Genomic DNA, 18,383 nt, shown 5'->3' on the forward strand with positions numbered 1-18,383 from the left:
TTGTTTTTGTTGCGTAGTATTGATATATGAAACTTAATTAGCTCCGAGTGCGGTTCTGCACTCATCATTTATTAACGCCCCTGCGAGTGCGTTTCGCGTTACGCGTGAATGCGCCAGGTACGCGATTAACGCGCGTGTCATTTTTTTCCCTCGTCTCCGTACGTACGAGAAAAATCGTATCCGCCGAGCGCGCCTGAGATGTAATCGCCGACAAAATCCGGTCTGTTATCGCGGTTGGAATTCTTCCTATGGAGTGCGGAAGCGTTAATTGCCGCATTACGTGCCGCAAAAAAAAATGCCGACGCCCACTGCTGCACTCGGGGGCCCCGCTGCAGTCGCTGCACTTGCAGCAAGGGTCGCAATCGAGTCGCAATCGACTCGTAAAGTGGACACACTCCGTAATCAGCCGACTCCGGTCCGCTCGGGGATCGCATTCAAGATAGTCGAGACCGAGAGGCATCTCGCTGCTGCTCCTTTTTGCGTGTTCATTCATGCGTGTGATTTCTCGTAATTCGTGTCGTTTCCTTCGCCGCCATGTTCTCTCCGCCACGGTCCACGGTAGCCGAGCTGAATTCTCACTGATGCGAGATAAGAGACGGATCGGTGAAAGTAATTAAACAGTCCGCCTGGGAGCATCGAACGCATCGTTCGTGGCGGAAACACGTTTAACCGTTTCAAAGTGGAGATCATCACGAGTGATACGTTCACGTTTAATCGAGCGAGCGAATTATTGTGAGCGTCCCGCTTGATTGTTTTACCTTCGGAAATTCTCTCGTGGAGTTTCAGCCTGGGACATGTAATACAAGAGTGTGTTTGCTACTCGACCGACATCCCGTTTAACCCATTTCCTACCTTGTACATTGATTTTTCTCATTAATTTGTATTCCTTCATTTGTATTCGAGACTAATACATTTATTGACAAAAAAGTTAAGCACCCAGAAGCAATTACCGGAGAATATCGAAATTTGGTGTGCAATTACGTCATAGGTAGATGTGCAAATGATTTCAGTTTGAATAAGCATGCATGCTAAATTGATCATTAGAGAGTATAATTAGAGAGCATAATTGTTGCTATTATCGTAACATAGAGAACGGCCATACACGCACTGTGTGTAATAGATTAAGCGTGCAGTGTTGAGAGAGAGAGAGAGAGAGAGAGAGAGAGAGAGAGAGAGAGAGAGAGAGAGAGAGAGAGATGAGAGAGAGAGAGAGAGAGAGAGAGAGAGAGAGAGAGAGAGAGAGAGAGAGAGAGAGAGAGAGAGAGAGAGAGAGAGAGAGAGAGAGAGAGCTGGGCTAATATATAACATGCCTCGAAAACGCATTCCACATCACTACGAACAATTGACGGAGTTCGAAAGGGGCTACATCGTGCGAAGCAGGGTGGTCGTTCCGTGCAATTGCCAGGCACCTGAGACGTACAGATGTGACTGTGGGTGTTGGAACCAATGGATACGTGAGAAGACCCACACACGTCGAAAAGAGTCTGGAAGACACAACAAGCAACCTCGAGAGAGGATGTGAAAGAAACACGAAGACAACCGACAATTATTCTATCTACCATACAAAGGGTTACTCCCAATTCCATTTGCAGTGATATTGTAATCAGTTTCGTGCATGCCCATTACCATTGCACACGTTTAGTTTTCATTTTAACGCCTGCTTATAGGTGCTTAACTTTTTTCGTCAATGAGTGTATAAAATATCAAGATAATGAATATTCTGACATTGCCACACGTGTTTTAATATTATAATTAGCGTATATACATTATTTTTGTGGAAAATTGCAAGGCACAAGCAGCATTTAATTATTATCCTATCGGATATCGATGTAAACAGGAAGCAGCCGGTCGAACGGAAATGAAACCAATGAGCTGCTTGTGTAACACTACTTCCCTGTAATGTCGTTAACCCTGGAAGATAGTGTTCGTAGCATTATACAAGGATTCAATAAATGATATTACGACCGAGAAATACATAATTTCTTTCTTCTATATTTTTCGAGTCATAAAAATTATTTTTTATTGAGAAGATCTATACTTTGTATTCTGATTTTTCAACATTTCGAAATTATTTAATATATTATTTTTTTATACCGGAATATCCTCTTCACAAATAACATGTTTAGATACGATAAAAATTTGATCGCAAAAATATTATTTAAAAACAACTTTTTTGTTACGACAAGCATTTAAATATTGAAATAAAAGAAAAATAATATTCTTTCCGTTCTAATATTAATTCATAGAATTTCGAAGAAATATTTGCCACATTTATATTACATTTTAATATCGCATATAAGATAACTTATTTGGTCGACGAGCAACTTGAGTTTCTCCTCGTTCGTCTCTTCTAAATGTCTCCTTGTTTGTAAGCGGTGTTTAAATATCCATTTGCGAGCGGTACTTTAACGTTGTACTCTGAGTAATCGGAGATTTCCTCATGTCTTTCTTTCAGGCCGTGAAACTGGAGTCGGTGCATCCAGGAAGGACGCGATATCTCGTCGTTGTTTCCTGCACGGGAAGGCAGGACGCCGAGGAAAGTTGCCTCCTCGGTATCGATTGTCACGCCAGGGCGACCGTCGGTCTCGTGCTCCGAGTTTTGGCCGACACCGCTATCACTCTCGACGGCGATGGGTAAGTTCACATCTCTTTTTTCCCACTGCTATTTGCTCTCGCCACGCTCTCACCGCGAGAAGCATTGCGATTACCTACGTTCTGCAATATTCCCGCGGCACTACGGATTAGCACGTTTTAACGATTACAGACTCGCGCGTGGACTTTACTACTTTTTCCGTCTTATTTATGATTTGTTATATAACGTTGCTCGTTAACTACGAACGTTCTCTGTGATTGTTAAGCAATCGGTTATATCTTTAGGAGTTTTCTTTCTTAGGTTGCTCAAGAATACATGATCGGGGAAAATATTTTCCAATTTGTTGAGTTCTGTTCTTGAGGTGTTATTTGATAGATTAATTTATATAAGTTAGAAGATAAGATATAAGCGAAAGAGTATCGTATTACGGTAAAGCCAAATGTTTACGAGTATTAATTGATCATCCCGTAAACATCGTTATCGCTTACGTCACAAATAGTGCGCGAATGTGTAAGATGTGATAATAGAATGTAACGTGTACCATATTGTGACCCTGGCATCAGATGTCTTCTTTCTTTTTTGAAGTTAAATAACAGATTAATTGCTGGTCTTATTATAGATCGTATCTGTGTAAATCTTAGTATATTTTCCATCGCAATATATTTGATGACGAGGAAGAGATCATTGTTAAGTTTTTATTTCTTTGAGATCGGAAAGGATATTGATAGACATCCAGAACGCTCGCTTTCTCTATATCGCTTCAACTTGCTGCTCTTTTACAGGAGGAACATAAACGTAGACTATAAATCCGTTATAATATATAGGATATTAAATTTCATCAGAAATATCGGATGAAATTTTAATAAACTCTATGACATAAACTTTGAATTTCACGTACATGCGAAAGTTAGGTATTAATTAGAACAAGTTCCTTCTAAGGGCGGTATTAATAGTCCGATCTATTCAAAAGCATCGTTTTATATCTGGTCATGAGCAGTTTTAAGATTCCATCCACCCTATAAAATGACCGTAAAAGCTTCTCGAGATCGTATTTAAGAATCTTATTTTAAAGATCGGACTATGAATACCAGTCCAAGTTTACATTTTGGATGAAACCTTTTTGAACGAAGATTACGTGAAAACAAAAGATAAAATTCGGCTTTTTACTTACATTCCTATGAATTATTAAAGCTTTATTCTTTTTTTATATTAAATACACTCGTGTAAATCTTTCATAAAATTTTCTTTAAATACAGACATAATAATCTAAAGATAAAATTGCGTCTGTTTTGTCAAGAATTAAATTAGTCGAGGACTAGATCCGTGACTAGATAGAAACGCGATACTGCGGAGGCACTCTGTAGCTCTGCTCGAATACGTTTCATTTGATTGAAATCTTTGATGATTCAGACGTAGCGCTGACGTTACGCTGCTTTATATCCGGCAACCTGACCGATCAACAAATATATAACAATACTTTCAGAGCGGCACCAGCTAGCACGCGGCCACTTTCTAACGGCTGTGCCAACTTGTCTAATTCCCACTACTTTAAAGTGACTCATTGCCACGGCTCGCCCGCGGATTGAATGTTGTACCGATAATTAACGTGGCGGCGGTGGCGGCGGCGCGGCGTGCGTACGCCCCGCGAAATGAAAGGAGAATATCAGTGGGCGTCTACGCGTAGATATAGCAATAGTCTAAGTATAGACTTTGTGTACTCTCTCCGTTTATCCGTAACCAACGTAGACAATGCAATCCACGTAGACAATGCCGATGTCCGTGTGCTTTCTCCTCCTTTCTCCGGTTCCTTTTTTTCCGAAGCGCAGCTTTTATTCAAAGAAGCTAAGTTTAACTTGCAATCTCGTTCTTTACATCAGAATACTGAGCTGCCATCGATTTTACAGTCCGATCGCATTAATGCCAACGTTTTATTCTTCCATTTATGACCTTTTCGCTAGATTGATTCAGTAAATATCTTTTTTTTAGCGCAAATAACCGCGGTATATCGGAATACGATACAATTTATATATTCTTGCTTAGTATGTTCAGATATGTACATATTAAGCAAGTATATACAGATATATATAGTGCGCAGAACTCCATAATATAAACATTACTTCGGAATCGAGAAAGGCGAACATGGATTTGCGTGTAAAAGAGGAAATATTTGCATATACACTGCAAACTTGTATAGATTTGCGAAATCGCATTGTCAATCGCTCGCTCTCATTCCGGCGGATCGGCATAATATATAATACCGCCTCCGTAAAAGATAAATGCGAAGGTCGCCACCGTTCTCCCAGGCGTAGGGAAATGGAGCGCGTTACCGTAAGGCACGTGTGTTGGAGCAAGGTACTTGACAGGTGAGTACCAAGGTTACGACGGAAGGTCGCGACATAACTTGTGAAATCGAGACGCGAAGTCAAGCCGTAAGGTTCAGCATAGTTGTGCCTGCCTACCGCAATGCAGTATACTGTGGATCATATGTTGTCGGGAAAGAAACTTATTACTGAAGGTGATACGATATCGAAAAGCATAACACTGATGTAAAACTTAGCGTTAATTAAAATCATTAGTCAAGAAGCAAAAAAAAGTGTTAGCAGAATTTCTTCGCAGATTGCGGCATTTAATATCTTGCATTAATAACGCTTTGATACTTGGAATCCTTTCAAAGAGAAAATTATTTTGAAAGCAGTTTTTCCTAAACTTTTAATTAAATCTAAATTTAGAGTCCTTTGATGAGGCACAGTGTGCCTCAGATTATTGTGCAGAATATTAATGTGTACAGACAAGCTTGATTTAATTTACTTGACTCGATTATATATATATATAATTGTATAATTTTTATCTGATGATTGTATCTTATTTTATTCTTACATATTCTTTAGGTAAATAAAAGTTTAGGAAATATTGCTCTCAAAATAATTTTCTTTCTGAGAAAACTCAAAGTCAATCAAAGGATTGTACAAGACATCAACTCGCCAATCGGAAAAATTGCAATAATGATTATTTTTATTATTTTTCTCTCTTTCCGATATAATTCGTCATCTGTAACTATCGATAGCTTCTCTAATGCTTCTCTATGCAGTTCAGACAATTATAGTTTCTAAAATGATAGACGCGCGCGTAAAGTTCGGTACATTGGCATGCACGTTAAAGAGTTGATAGCAGAATTATGATTAACGACAGTGTTACAGCAACAAAATGATTGCGATCGCGTCTGAACGACATTGACACGTGGCTTTTCGCGCGATTAGAGGGCACTCCGTCATTTTCCGTGGCCGTGGGCAAGAAGCTTATCCACGCGAGAGCACATTGACTGGGCGACGCGCGCAACGTTCGTGTTCGGTCGGTCGAGCAATTGTCGCGAAATTAGCGATAAAGGGACGGTGGGACGGATGGACAACTCGATGCGTGGCGAAGGGAAAAGGAGAAAGAAAAGGACCGGGAAAAGAAAATGAGCGCGAACGCCGGTCAGCTCGCGTTCCTACGATGTCGATGACCCTCGGGGCGCGGACGGTCGTCTCTCTTCTTCATCTTCCTCTTCTCCTCCTCCTTTCCTCTCTCTCTCTCTCTCTCTCTCTCTCTCTCTCTTTCTCGTTGCGATGCGGCTGTCGCGAACTCGCGAGAGAGTCAGAGTCCCTCCGCGCGTTAGAGTCGCAACACGTCATTCGCTTTCTCGATCGGTCGATTTGAAACACTATTGCAGCCGGTTGCAGCAACAGTCTGGCTTACTTAGCCTCGAGTTGGCGACCTCTCTCACTGTCTCTTTCCGGATAGATTATAGTCTTAACTATATTACTTAACACGTAATGCAACCAGAGAATTTATTTGACACGTTCAATGCCGTAACGGTTACGCTTCATTGGCCTTATGATATCGACGTGTCTTATTGATACACATGTAAAGTGCGACCGACTGATTACACGCGCCGGATAGTAAATTAATGGAACTAACAAACGTTGCGAAAGATTGAGTTCATTCTCTGTAACGCAGATATTTGCAAGCTTTTACGTGGCATGTAAAGCCAGAGTAGTAGCTTAGGTCACCGCGATTGGTATTGTGCATCAAACAAATTAAATCATCTTCTAAAAATTTGCTCGCGTATATAATATAAAAGAGCTGACTGTTTCTTCTTCGCTTTTATTTCCTAACATGAAATGCATGAATAGCCTTATTCATATACACTGTTAAATATTAAAAGAAAGTTAAACCATTAATACTTTGAGTTATATAACATTTTGTTATTTTTAACTACCATGTGTGTCAAAATTGGTTGTTTTAACACAAAACAATATTATTTTAACTCCATTGATTTAGCTAAATTAACATTGTTTTAATTAAATTAACAACATATTGAGTAGAAGCAGTGGTGATATATAGGAATGATTAAAAATGTCTCAAATTGAACATAATTTGATACTGTGAATTTAACAGTGTAGTTCCAATATTTCCCAAGGCTTTATTTTTACTTCTAAGTTTTGATACTTCACGCGGTATTCGAGTAAATCTTTTCCTATAAGTTTATAATTTGAAAATTCTGAGAGTTGCGGCGTTATTACTAAAACATTACGAAAGGTATAGAATATGACGCTGCGTGTGTATTGAGATCCGATAATATAACAAACTCGAGGAAGTTTCTTCTCCGTTCAACTGCATTGCGCGCGGTTCGCAAATTTCTCGTACGCCGATGCGCGTATCTCGAAGAAGCGAGAAGGGCCAGCTATAAAATTCGTTCGTGGAATGTGCATAGAGGGTAACTGTAATCGGCGAGAGAGGCGAATTACGATCCGAAAGCAGAGGAAGGAGGGCGTCCGCTTTACGATCCGGACGATAACGGTGCGAGAGCCGGGTAATTTCGCGGCCGGAGGGAGGCGGAGGAAGAAGGAAATTGCATTTTTTCCGTCCGTTTTTATATTTCTTCGAGGGTAAGAGATCTCTACGCGCAAATTCTCGATGTTATTACATGCAACACGCCTAAATTCCGAGCCGCGAGGCACCTTTGCGTAACCGATTCGCGATTGCGTTTGGTGAATCGCTCGCGGCGATGCTCGACAATGTTTTTTCCTTTATTCGTTCGTCCACACGTAACTGCAACCTGTCCTGTCACGAGTATCTCGGTTGCGTAAGGCGCGAATTTTGATATCACGTCTTATTGCGCGGCTATATGATGTTTACGCCTAATTGTTTTCGTCGTAGCTGTCATAAATTTTAAGAATGATATTTATCCGCCATGAGAAAATAACATTAACCGATTTGTTAGGTTGGAAGATTCATATGTCGCTACAAAAAAGTGAAATTTTTGCGAATTAATTTTTATTACTTTAATTACATTGTCATAGTTCTCGTGCACTCGAAAATAGGTGTAAAATAAGCTTCTTGTTGTTGTTTGAAGGCCCATTAATTTTTTACCGTCTGCGAATAAAAAATTATTGATATGTTGACGATGTGTATATGAATCATAGTGCGTTAATTAAATCTGATTTCGCTTCTAATATTTGCGGATGAGGGGAAAGCGATATGCCTCGAATAGCACGGCCGTGCCACGTATGTGTAACGAAGTTTGACGTGAGTACCGTTTTTTCTTTCTGGAAAAGACGATCGCGGAATCGACAACGATTTCCCGGAAATTTAACCGGCACGTATTACGGCAATGATTCGCGATTCGCGATACTCGCGCGGCGCGATTTCCTTTACATAATGCGTAATTAATGGAAGTGCGGTGAACGCGCGCCCCTTCTCGTGTCGTAATCGCGAGAATTGTATTACCGTTGCAGTTTTGAAGCACCGTCCGTCGCTTCGCTCGCCAGCATATAATGACGATCGCCCGGTTCAAATAAAATCGCGAGTTTTATCATTTATCCCGTTAGGTCTATAATCATGCAGCATCGAATCGAACTATTTTTTGATATCACAAGGCAGAATATTAATTCTCCGATGAAGAGTGATAAAAGTAAAATTGGTGTAAAAAGAAGTAACATCTCGAAAAGCTCGGTTTGGTATATTGAAGTCTTTGTAGAAACACTCCAATGAAAGTGCGTATGATGCCCGAATCATTCTTTATTTATACTGACAATTTAGCATTTAAATAGCAAAAATAATTACGAAGATAACCGTTTGTTGCAAAGATAATCGAAAGTGTTAAAGAAATAACTATGAAATTTCTTGTGAAACTTGGAATAAGATATTATTTAATAACTTATATGTTTACGATTGTAACCAATCTACACACTGTTAAATTCATAGGGTTAAATTGAATTCAATTTTGAGTAATTTTTAACTATTCCATAGGTCGCCACTGCTCCTACTCAATATGTAGTTAATTTAACTAAAACAATGTTAATTTGACTAAACCAATGGAGTTAAAATAATCCTATTTTGTTTCAAATTAATAAATTTTGACGCACATGGTAGTTAAAAATAACAAAATAAATGTAACTCATGGTATTGGTTTAAATTTCATCCTCTAACCTTTAACAGTGCATAATATGTGCAATACGTATAATTTTGAAAAAATAAAATAAAAAGTAGATTAATATTTTGAACCGTTTACTTTGATGAAAACGTTCTCTACATCTTTCACACAAGGAAAAAAGAATGCATTTATAACATTTCAAAACTTTATTTGAGATAGTTAATATATATTCTAGAAATTCTCAGAGATGAAAGAGCGGATTGAGAAATTAAATTTCAAATGTGTATGTTTAGAAGTTTCAATTTTTTACCTTTTCCAGGATAGGAATGAAAGACTGTCTTTGTTATAATTGTGCCACAATGAATTTAAAATTCAATATTTTAGCTAAATAATAAAAAACGGCCAAGTTTTGAGCAAATAAAGGATGTTGAAAATAAATTTAATAACTTCGATAAAAATATACACTCATGTTAACGTTTCGAGCCTTACTTGGCCTTTATTGAAGTTATTAAATTTATTTTCAACATCCTTTATCTGCTCGAAATTTGGCCGTTTTTGATTATTTAGCTGTTTTGCTTAGTCGAGCGAGATCATATTGTTGTTTCAATATTTTACTAAAGATATGCGTATAACTATGTCTCATGCTTTAAAATCCTTTGAATTGTCATTATTGTTGCCCGAAGGCATAAATATTAAAGCTATTATATAATTCTATTTTTTTGCGATACTTTACATTCTATTATTGACAAAGATAATCAAGATCATAAGATAATTCACGCAGTAAAAGCGTCTTAAAACAGAGGATTACCTTTTATCACGGATAAGATAATTTTTTAGTAAAAAAAAGTACTAAGGATAACGTTATCCAATTCATCATGGTTCCTAAAGGTCATCGCGATCTCACTTCCGGATTCTTTTTTATCTTTCAGGGGTTTCAAGGTCAGCGTTTGCGGCCGTCAACACATCTTCAAGCCAGTGTCCGTTCAAGCCATGTGGTAAGTCTGTAATCTCTGATAAACGAAACTGGTTTCGCAGCGACGTAAGAATGGAGCAAAAAAAATAGCGGCTCTCAAACGTTTTTTATGCTTTGCGTAACGGCTGTTTAATACGTGTCAGAGTGCGTTTTTAATGTTAAGTCGGCCTCTGCGCGAAGTTATTGACGTAAGGAACAACGGTAATTTTCTAAAGCACATATATTATCAGAAGTTTTAATTTATTTTTTTGTCCGTCCTAATAAAATAACTCGTATTGCTTCACAAGAAGTTATTATTTCTCTGTAAGTATTTTTAGAAGAGAGAATCAATGAAAGTTTCGAATGTGAAATACATACTCAGCCAATTATTAGATATAAAAAACGGTGTTACTGCTCCTTCTTCTAAATTATTGTTAACATTTTTGTGTGAGTATTTAAATAGCATGAAACCGCACAGTAAATCGCGATACACAATCAGTTCTTGCGGTATTTCGTCGGTTTTCCGTCGATATCTCGTCGGCCACGCTAGACAAGCTATGCGATTGGAAAAGAAGGGTCATTGTCATAGGCTTAACAACCGTAGCTAATAGATAATGCCGGTATAATTATATGATGGATGACCCGAGACGACTGTCGTTTGCGGAAGATGCGTCGAACGAAGGCAAGGAGACTCCAGACACACGTGGAGCAGCGAGACTCTTCATGGAATTATCCTCACGCGATTGAAATATTTATCGTGAAACAATAGCTGCGTTCCGATATTCACTGCCAATACTGAAAATCTATAGTGTACGTGATGTAAACTATAAGATTTTCAATACTGGCAGTGAATATTGGAACTTGGAACGCGGTCTAAATAGGTAGAATAGTTAAACAAAGAAAAATTGATGGACCCCAAAATTAGTCGATGGACTCACCGTTAAGAAGACAACAATCTTTCTTGAGCACTCTACGTATGTCTGTGTTCTTAGAAAAAAAATTTAGTTGAGCAAGGTTTTATATAAAGCAAATGTTTCACGAGAATAAATTGTCTGTGGTGACGTACAGACTATGATTGATCTTTGAAATGCATCTGGTCCGATGCACGCGCGCGCGTGTTTTTTTATCTCATGATTTGACAAGCGTGACTCATGCGACACGAGGCACTGCGTTGGAATGGATTCTGGGTACAGTAAAATTTCAGTCAATGTCGCGTTAAATCGTGGGCTATCTGAAATTTGTGTTGCTCGTACGGCACTTTCGTAACGTATATATACGTTTACACGCGCGATAAAATGTCAAATACAGACAATCCAGTGCGGCGAAATCTCGAATGATTCGGGGGTGGGATGACGAAGATGTTATCGATGCGGAAGAGGCTGGACCAGCGCGCGAAAAGAAAAATCAGGCGTGGGCCGTGGCTTAATTGGTCGACATCACAATTGCCCTGTGCGCGACCGGACAGGCAGCGGGAACTTTCTTGGCCGCCCAACCTCTTCCGGTGCTATATTTTTTCAGCGCGAGCAAAAACTGCCGTCTCCTCCCACACAAATCAATTATATGCTTGCGCTCTCTCCTTGCAACGTTGTTTGATCAATCAATGGAACGGGAAATTGTTCCGTGAAATTAGTTTAATTAAAAATTACATTCAATTTTTCAAAAGTTACTTAAGTTTTGAAGATTACCAGTTATCGAATATTTTGAAATAGATCATTATTTCTAATGCATTGTCGTTTTACTTTTTATAATTAGTTAATATATGCATATCAGAATCAAATACATGGGCCAACGATGATCGGAGTAGGCGTCATCTCCTTATTCGTCTTATTCGCGTGACCTACGACTTCGGATTTGTTATTTCTGGCACTGCCGTGTATGCTTGGACGGTGTGTCTGGATTATAAATAGTCTTGCCTCCAATCCCGCCACGTGCATTAGCGTTAGTAGCCCGCGGCGATTTTTGCAAAAGTGCGATCGGTTCGGCGCGCGTAGGCGCAAACACCTTTGATGTCTACCGCAGTGTGAGTTTTCGTGGGTGTACTAATAGATTAGTTCGTTAATTGATTTACATATACGTATTTGAAGCTATGGGCTACGATACTCGCGCAGCAACAACGGCAACGGACTCAAACGGATTCTCGAAACAGAAGAGGTATAGAAAGAAGAGCGCGGTATTATCAATGCCGAAAAGAATATACTTTATTATTAATGTAAAGATAAAAATTGGTTGTCTTGTTTTTAATTATCTTTATCTTTAAAAAAAGGTTACACATATTTTGTTAAAGTAAAAGTATCTCTTCAATATATAACAATTAATTATGAGTTATAACACTTGAAAATTTAATAATTAATACTAAAATAATATCTATAATATATTTAATCGCATTAATTATATTACGTTTTAATTACATTATTAGCTAATTTCGAGCAGAAAGTGTGAAAGCTAGCACTCTCTCTTCTTTTAGCACTTCGCGAGTTTAAATAAAGGTATTAGTCAGGCCAATTCTTGCAATGAAAACGATAGTATCACTGCACAATTGTTGCATTCAAGTCGATTACTGCGCGAGATGCGACGCGTCGAAATGCGTCCTGCATCACGGACGAATGTCGCGACGTCGAGAGCTCGCCTTCCGTCGACGACGACGACGACGACGACGACGTCGGGACGTCTCTCGTCGTCGTCATCCTATTTTTGGAGAAGCCCCGTTGGTCTCGACCATCACACACCGTGGTGGGGTTGGTTGTACGGCCGTGGACCACCGCCCGCGCCATTTATGGGCGCGTCGCGACGCATGGTCACTTTGCCGAATTTTACCACGTGGTCGAACGGCACAAGCAAATCCCCCTTAAGATCACGCCGTTTCCGCGTGCGTGCATGCGTGCTTTTCGCACGAAACGTACACAACCGAGAAAGAAATGATAGCATTAAATTTTCGATGAGAATTTTATTATCAAGTCATTTGAATTGCTGAAGAGCTGGTAATAGTAGCTAGTAGCTATCGCTGTATTGCAAAATAAATGATAAATGTACAAGAAACAATCACATAATTTATCCACATTACAATAAATTTTTTATTGTGCATTAGATGAAAATATTGAAATATTATAATAATTAATATTATTATAATATCAGAAATTTATTTGCGGATAATATACCTACAAATTACACAAGTATACATATTATAGCAATTGCAATAAAAAATGAAAATGTAAATCCATTGTGACATTGGAATTATTTCATTTATGCTAATTTAATTGATTCTGCCCTACATACATGCATAAATGGCGAACGTGATAGACAATATAATGAAATGCATTAATTATAAGAATCAGATTTTACATCTGATTCCCATCTTATTATCAATATGATTATGATAATACTATTACAAGTGACATTCTTTGTTCTATTATTTTCCACTTATAGCTTTGTGTTCCCACTGCTTAGAAAATATCGTGAGGATATTTTTCTCGTGTATGGCAAAATATTTAAGGGCTATCACAAAAGTTTATCTCCTGTTCGCTCATTTTGGATGGCCTATTTCTCTATAAATGTGACCCACATGTGTAATTGCGACTGAATGTGTATCTACTTCGTTTCGACTTCAAATGTTTCTCGTTTACAGACGGGAACACCTCTCCGATTTTGAAACTCGCCGCGCAGTGTCAAGCGTGAAATATTGGACGTACTTGGTTCGGCGGTCTCGTTATTTTCTTTGCAAGCTGACGTGAATACGGCATAAAGGCGCAGAGGAACGCTGTTTATTTATTAATGTTTATCTGCCCCGCGTTATTTTTCGACCCATTGTTACGCGTATAATTCTCGAGGAGTTCGTTTCCTGGCAGTATGATTGGACGTGAATGTCCCAGTCGGTTGAGACATTATCAGTCTAGATTCCTGTCGATGTTGTTGTCGATCTCTTTTTATACGATAGGTACCTTGACACAGAATTTCCGAACTGCCGGTCGTCGCGGCGGATTATGATCATCTAGCTAAGTGTACCAGCTGGTACCTGATACGGGTTATTAGCTAGTATGTATTCGGTAGAAGTTTCTTTCATTTGCAGCACTTAATGAACCGCTGAACTAATTAACGGACCGTTTCGGAAAGTGTTTTATGTAAACGTGAAAGATCGTAAATCTAATTCGAATCTTAAACTCTTAACAAAGAAAGAAAAATTAAAAAGAGAGATACGTGAATATAACAATGTTCATAAATAAATTTTACAATGTTAGAGAAGTCCACATTTAAATTCTTTCTTGTGTAAAATGTAGAAAAGACTAAGATAAATTTCAAGTTAGCAGTAAAGAAATAAATTTTAGTGTGCTAGAAACACGTATGCCATGCTCAAACTCATAACAACGAAAATATTGAAACAGTTTTTTACTTAAAAAAATTATATATTTAAAATTTTACATGCAGATGTACACGCATATGTGAACATGCAACATACATATATTTGATAGTTCTGCTGACTAAATCATTATGCGTATCCTACTCTAAATTCAACTGACGACAGTCCGCGATCTGGTTTTTGTCGTGGTCGATGCAAAACGTGTCAGGTCGACTGGTTTCTAGGCCGTAGTGACGGGTCCAGGCGTGGTGAATGTCCAGCGATGAGTGTTTTCCGTTCTCAATCGCGCAGATATAACTTTCCGCGTAGAGGCTCCTCTAACGATCTACTCCAATTAGCGCAAAGATTTGATTGAGCGTGAATGGCGAATGTGCTTGCTCTTTTACGCGTCGGAGGGTACAGTTAGCCAGTGTGGCGGTGTTAAAAGGTGATAAAAGGCCAAAACAAAGGCGCGGTAGGCTCGTCTTTCTCTCACAGCCGCGATGGACAGGAAGCCGCGTCGCGAGATCATCGGGAATCAATGAACTTTAAGCGGACAGCCGGTCGGAACCGGTTCCCGGACGGATGACGAAGACGAGAACTCGAAATGACACCTCGTTCTATGATGAGGTTGCCGACACTCGTACAGCATTCTCGTCATGGATGCGATCGTGTCGATAGCGCGAGCGGTCACGTCACGATGATCCCGCATCTCTCACGCTTCGAGATCTACTTAAAAACTGGACTATCCATTGCATTGGTTCGATACGTAATTTATTGCATTATAATGCATAATAATTATTATATTAAAAATTATAATTTTCAATATAATTAAAATAATATAAAGATAATTTTTAATGAATTAAGAGAAATTAGTATTTAGAGAAATGTCCTATTATATGTAATTATATATAATTTTATAAAAGCAATTCAAATTGTAGCACGAATTTTTATAGATATATGCAGCTGATATCAAATTTTATCTTTTTTGAATAAAAATTCAGTTTTAGATAATATTTAATACGTTGAAAGTACACCACATATTTGAGATCTTGTTTTTTGTATGAAAAACTTACATTGTAGACGAATTAATATTATTTATTGCATAATCCTGATGACATTTTTTTACGATAATTACATATGCTGTGTACTATTTTCTTTGACATATTAAGCGTTATCAAAAAGAAAAGGAGTAGCTGATTCCTGTTAATTTGAAAATGTAACAAATAAGTATCTTTAATCCTGTATCTTGATACGGAATTTTAATCAGAAATCGCATGAACGAGCAGATTTAACGCGACTTTTAAGTATTTAAATCGTAAGCTCTCGTAGAAACCAAGTCGCAAATTACAGCCCTTATCGTCGTGCAATGTTGACACGCATGAGTGGTATCTCGCGAATGCATTTCCTCACGATCGTCGATCTAAGAGACACCGATAAGAGATGCTGTCATTTATCGACGAGATCAACCGCTCGACTTTGCCGCACCTCGTTTTATAATTTCGCGCGGAGGTTGTCGACTCCGATTCGCGTTTTCACTTTTTGTCAGAGAAACCTCGGGCACCGATTTCAGCGCAAAGTCGCTTTCACGTCGTCCGATAGCGACGCGATTTATCGTTGCCGAAGGCGTCACTATGATAACCGTCGCGTTTTGGATATGTGAGACTAAAAAGATACTGTTTCGTTCAAGCATTGTGTTTTCCGGTACTCCAAAAATAAAGAGCTTGAATGATTCACTCGAGATTGAAAAAAGACTACCATAGAATTTTTACGAAATTAAATAACGAACTATTTTTGTTGTTACACAGTGAGATGTTTCTTAAATATATATATATTTGTAAATCATCGATATAAAATATATAACTAACTTATTTTGCAAAAATTCCGACAGTTTTTTTTTTCTCTTGCCGCTTTCGTACGATTTGAAGTAACGCTCGGCGGATTAATCGAATAGATCTCGTTACCGCACTCGTTGCTGCTCGCATTTCAGTTGCAGACCGCGTATTCGTATCATGCGCGTTCGCACGCATGTTTGCAGGGCACACGCTTTACAAAGCCGTGATATGGTGTTTAATGGAATTCGTCTGTCGTGCGCACAGGCGGACGAGCGATAACTTGATTCTCCCGTCCGTGCCAGTTGACGGCCGTGTTCCCCAGATAATAGAGGCGGACTCGAGTTCCCATGTTATCTCGTCATCAAACCTTACACCTCCCTCGGTTTCATTACTGCAGCTCGACATCTAGATTTCTGGAATACGACAAAAGTAGAATAGCAGGTGTTCAGAAGAAGCTACAAAGATACAGCGTCAGGCTTCAGGCTATAATATCGATATCCCAGCATCTTAAAAATTGTCCAGTTTTAAACGAGAACTCTGCTCCTTCACATGTTAATTGCGAATGTATATCAGTTCTATTCCTATCTACCTCACGTCTGTCGTCGACGCGAGATAGCTTTCGAAGCGACTATCATCACGAACTTCCGCCATCTCTTCAAGTCTCGGCTCCGTCTATTGTGGCGCTGCTTTGTTTTCTCTGCCGTATCGTGTTCCCTTCGAAGGGGCGCGTGCTGGGGGATAGGGGGAATAACTTTCGGAACTGATAAAACTGAATGGATGCGCGATACGCGTAACTTGGTCTCTTTCGTTGCATAACCGTGATAACGCTTTGATATCGACGACATAATGGTGAGAACCGCAATCGATTGTATTAACGACGTTCTCCGGTCCTTATACTAGAGAATATGTACCGCCCATTGTTCTTTTCTACCATTACTTAATCATTTTCTACTTCAATATATTTCGTCTTTTTATTGTTTATTTTCTGTCTTTTGTTAGTGTTTATTATATAAAAGAGAAGATATTTATAATATTATAAAATAACTATTAAAACAAGCTGCCTGAGATTTAGTTATATAGGATTATTAGAGAAATTAGCTTGAAAAAATTTTATTTTAAAAAGAATTGGATAGGATAAATGTTTTACAGAAGATCGCAAAATTAATGAGAAAATGGCTATGATGTTAATTCCAATTGATTTACGATATATCACTGTTTCATTTGGTTTCCATTAAGAGATTTTATTAAGTTAATTTATAAGTTGCTGTCACTTCTCTGCGATAACATGTTTTCGCGACAGTAATTTGTCTTTAGTTTTAAAAGCCGGCTTATCTTTTTCGGTTATCCGTTGACTCATTCTAAATGTTGAAAGACAAGGCGGCGACAAAGAGTCACTCAACAAGATTGGTTCCGGTTGGAAAGCTGACCGTTATTCCATTATACTGGTAGTCTTCGCCCGAAGGTAGAGAGATGTCACCGTACATCCTCCGCTAAGTACGGGATCGCTAGAAGTCGATCTAGCTCGGGAAAGCTTAGCCGCGAGCAGTCTTGTACTACGCTTCTTGTTTTAGCGGCTTTTTAAAACCCGTTTTAAATCGTTCGTTCGACCCGATATCAGGGGAAATCGATAAACGATTTTCTGATAATTGCTCTAATGAACGTACGAACGAACGTGCACTTTTTATTTTCAGAATACCGTAATATTATACACTGTTAAATATTAAAGAATGAAATTTAAACCAGTATCTTGGGTTAAATAAAATTTTGTTACTTTTAACTACCATGTGTCGAAATTTATTATTTTAACACAAAACAGTATTATTTTAACTCTATTGGTTTAGTTAAATTAACATTGTTTTATTTAAATTAATGACATATTGAGTAGGAGTAGTGGCGACCTATGGTTAAAAATGACCTAAGAATGGTTAAAAATCACTCAAATTGAGTATAGGGCAGACCGGGGCTAATTTAACACTATAAATTTAACAGTGTATATTCGCACTAATTGTATAAATCAAGCTTCAAGAAAGAATAAGACACAAAGCGAACTTTTTATTCTTAATTTTTCTCTTGTACGTGCTCACGTAAATTACTGCAAAAATTCCCTTGAAATTTGAAATTGTGAATATAGTGCACCATTTGCCTTAACGCAAACTGTAGCCAGATCTCCCTTTTGGCTGCATCTCGGCGCTCTGCAAATTGAAAGAGCGAAATATTACGAGGAATTCTGGTGGAATTGCAAGTCCTAATGGGTTTAA

General features: G+C 38.5%; 2 protein-coding genes across 2 annotated transcripts in view; one reads left to right on the forward strand and one right to left on the reverse strand.

The window, feature by feature from the left end:
• Ssh (Protein phosphatase Slingshot) overlaps positions 1-18,383 on the forward strand; it is a 112,154-nt gene that overhangs the window by 73,211 nt on the left and 20,560 nt on the right. Inside the window, 2 exon segments of the mRNA XM_071704544.1 lie at positions 2,456-2,634; positions 9,938-10,003. Of these exon segments, the coding sequence (XP_071560645.1) occupies positions 2,456-2,634; positions 9,938-10,003 (245 nt within the window).
• LOC139771624 (mediator of RNA polymerase II transcription subunit 20-like) overlaps positions 1-18,383 on the reverse strand; it is a 67,011-nt gene that overhangs the window by 6,956 nt on the left and 41,672 nt on the right. The gene's annotated exons all lie outside the window — the stretch shown is intronic.

Source organism: Temnothorax nylanderi, unplaced genomic scaffold (assembly GCF_030848795.1).
Source record: "Temnothorax nylanderi isolate EJ_2023f unplaced genomic scaffold, tnyl_v1.0 TNYL_tig0041_pilon, whole genome shotgun sequence".
In the NCBI taxonomy this organism is placed as follows: domain Eukaryota; kingdom Metazoa; phylum Arthropoda; class Insecta; order Hymenoptera; family Formicidae; genus Temnothorax; species Temnothorax nylanderi.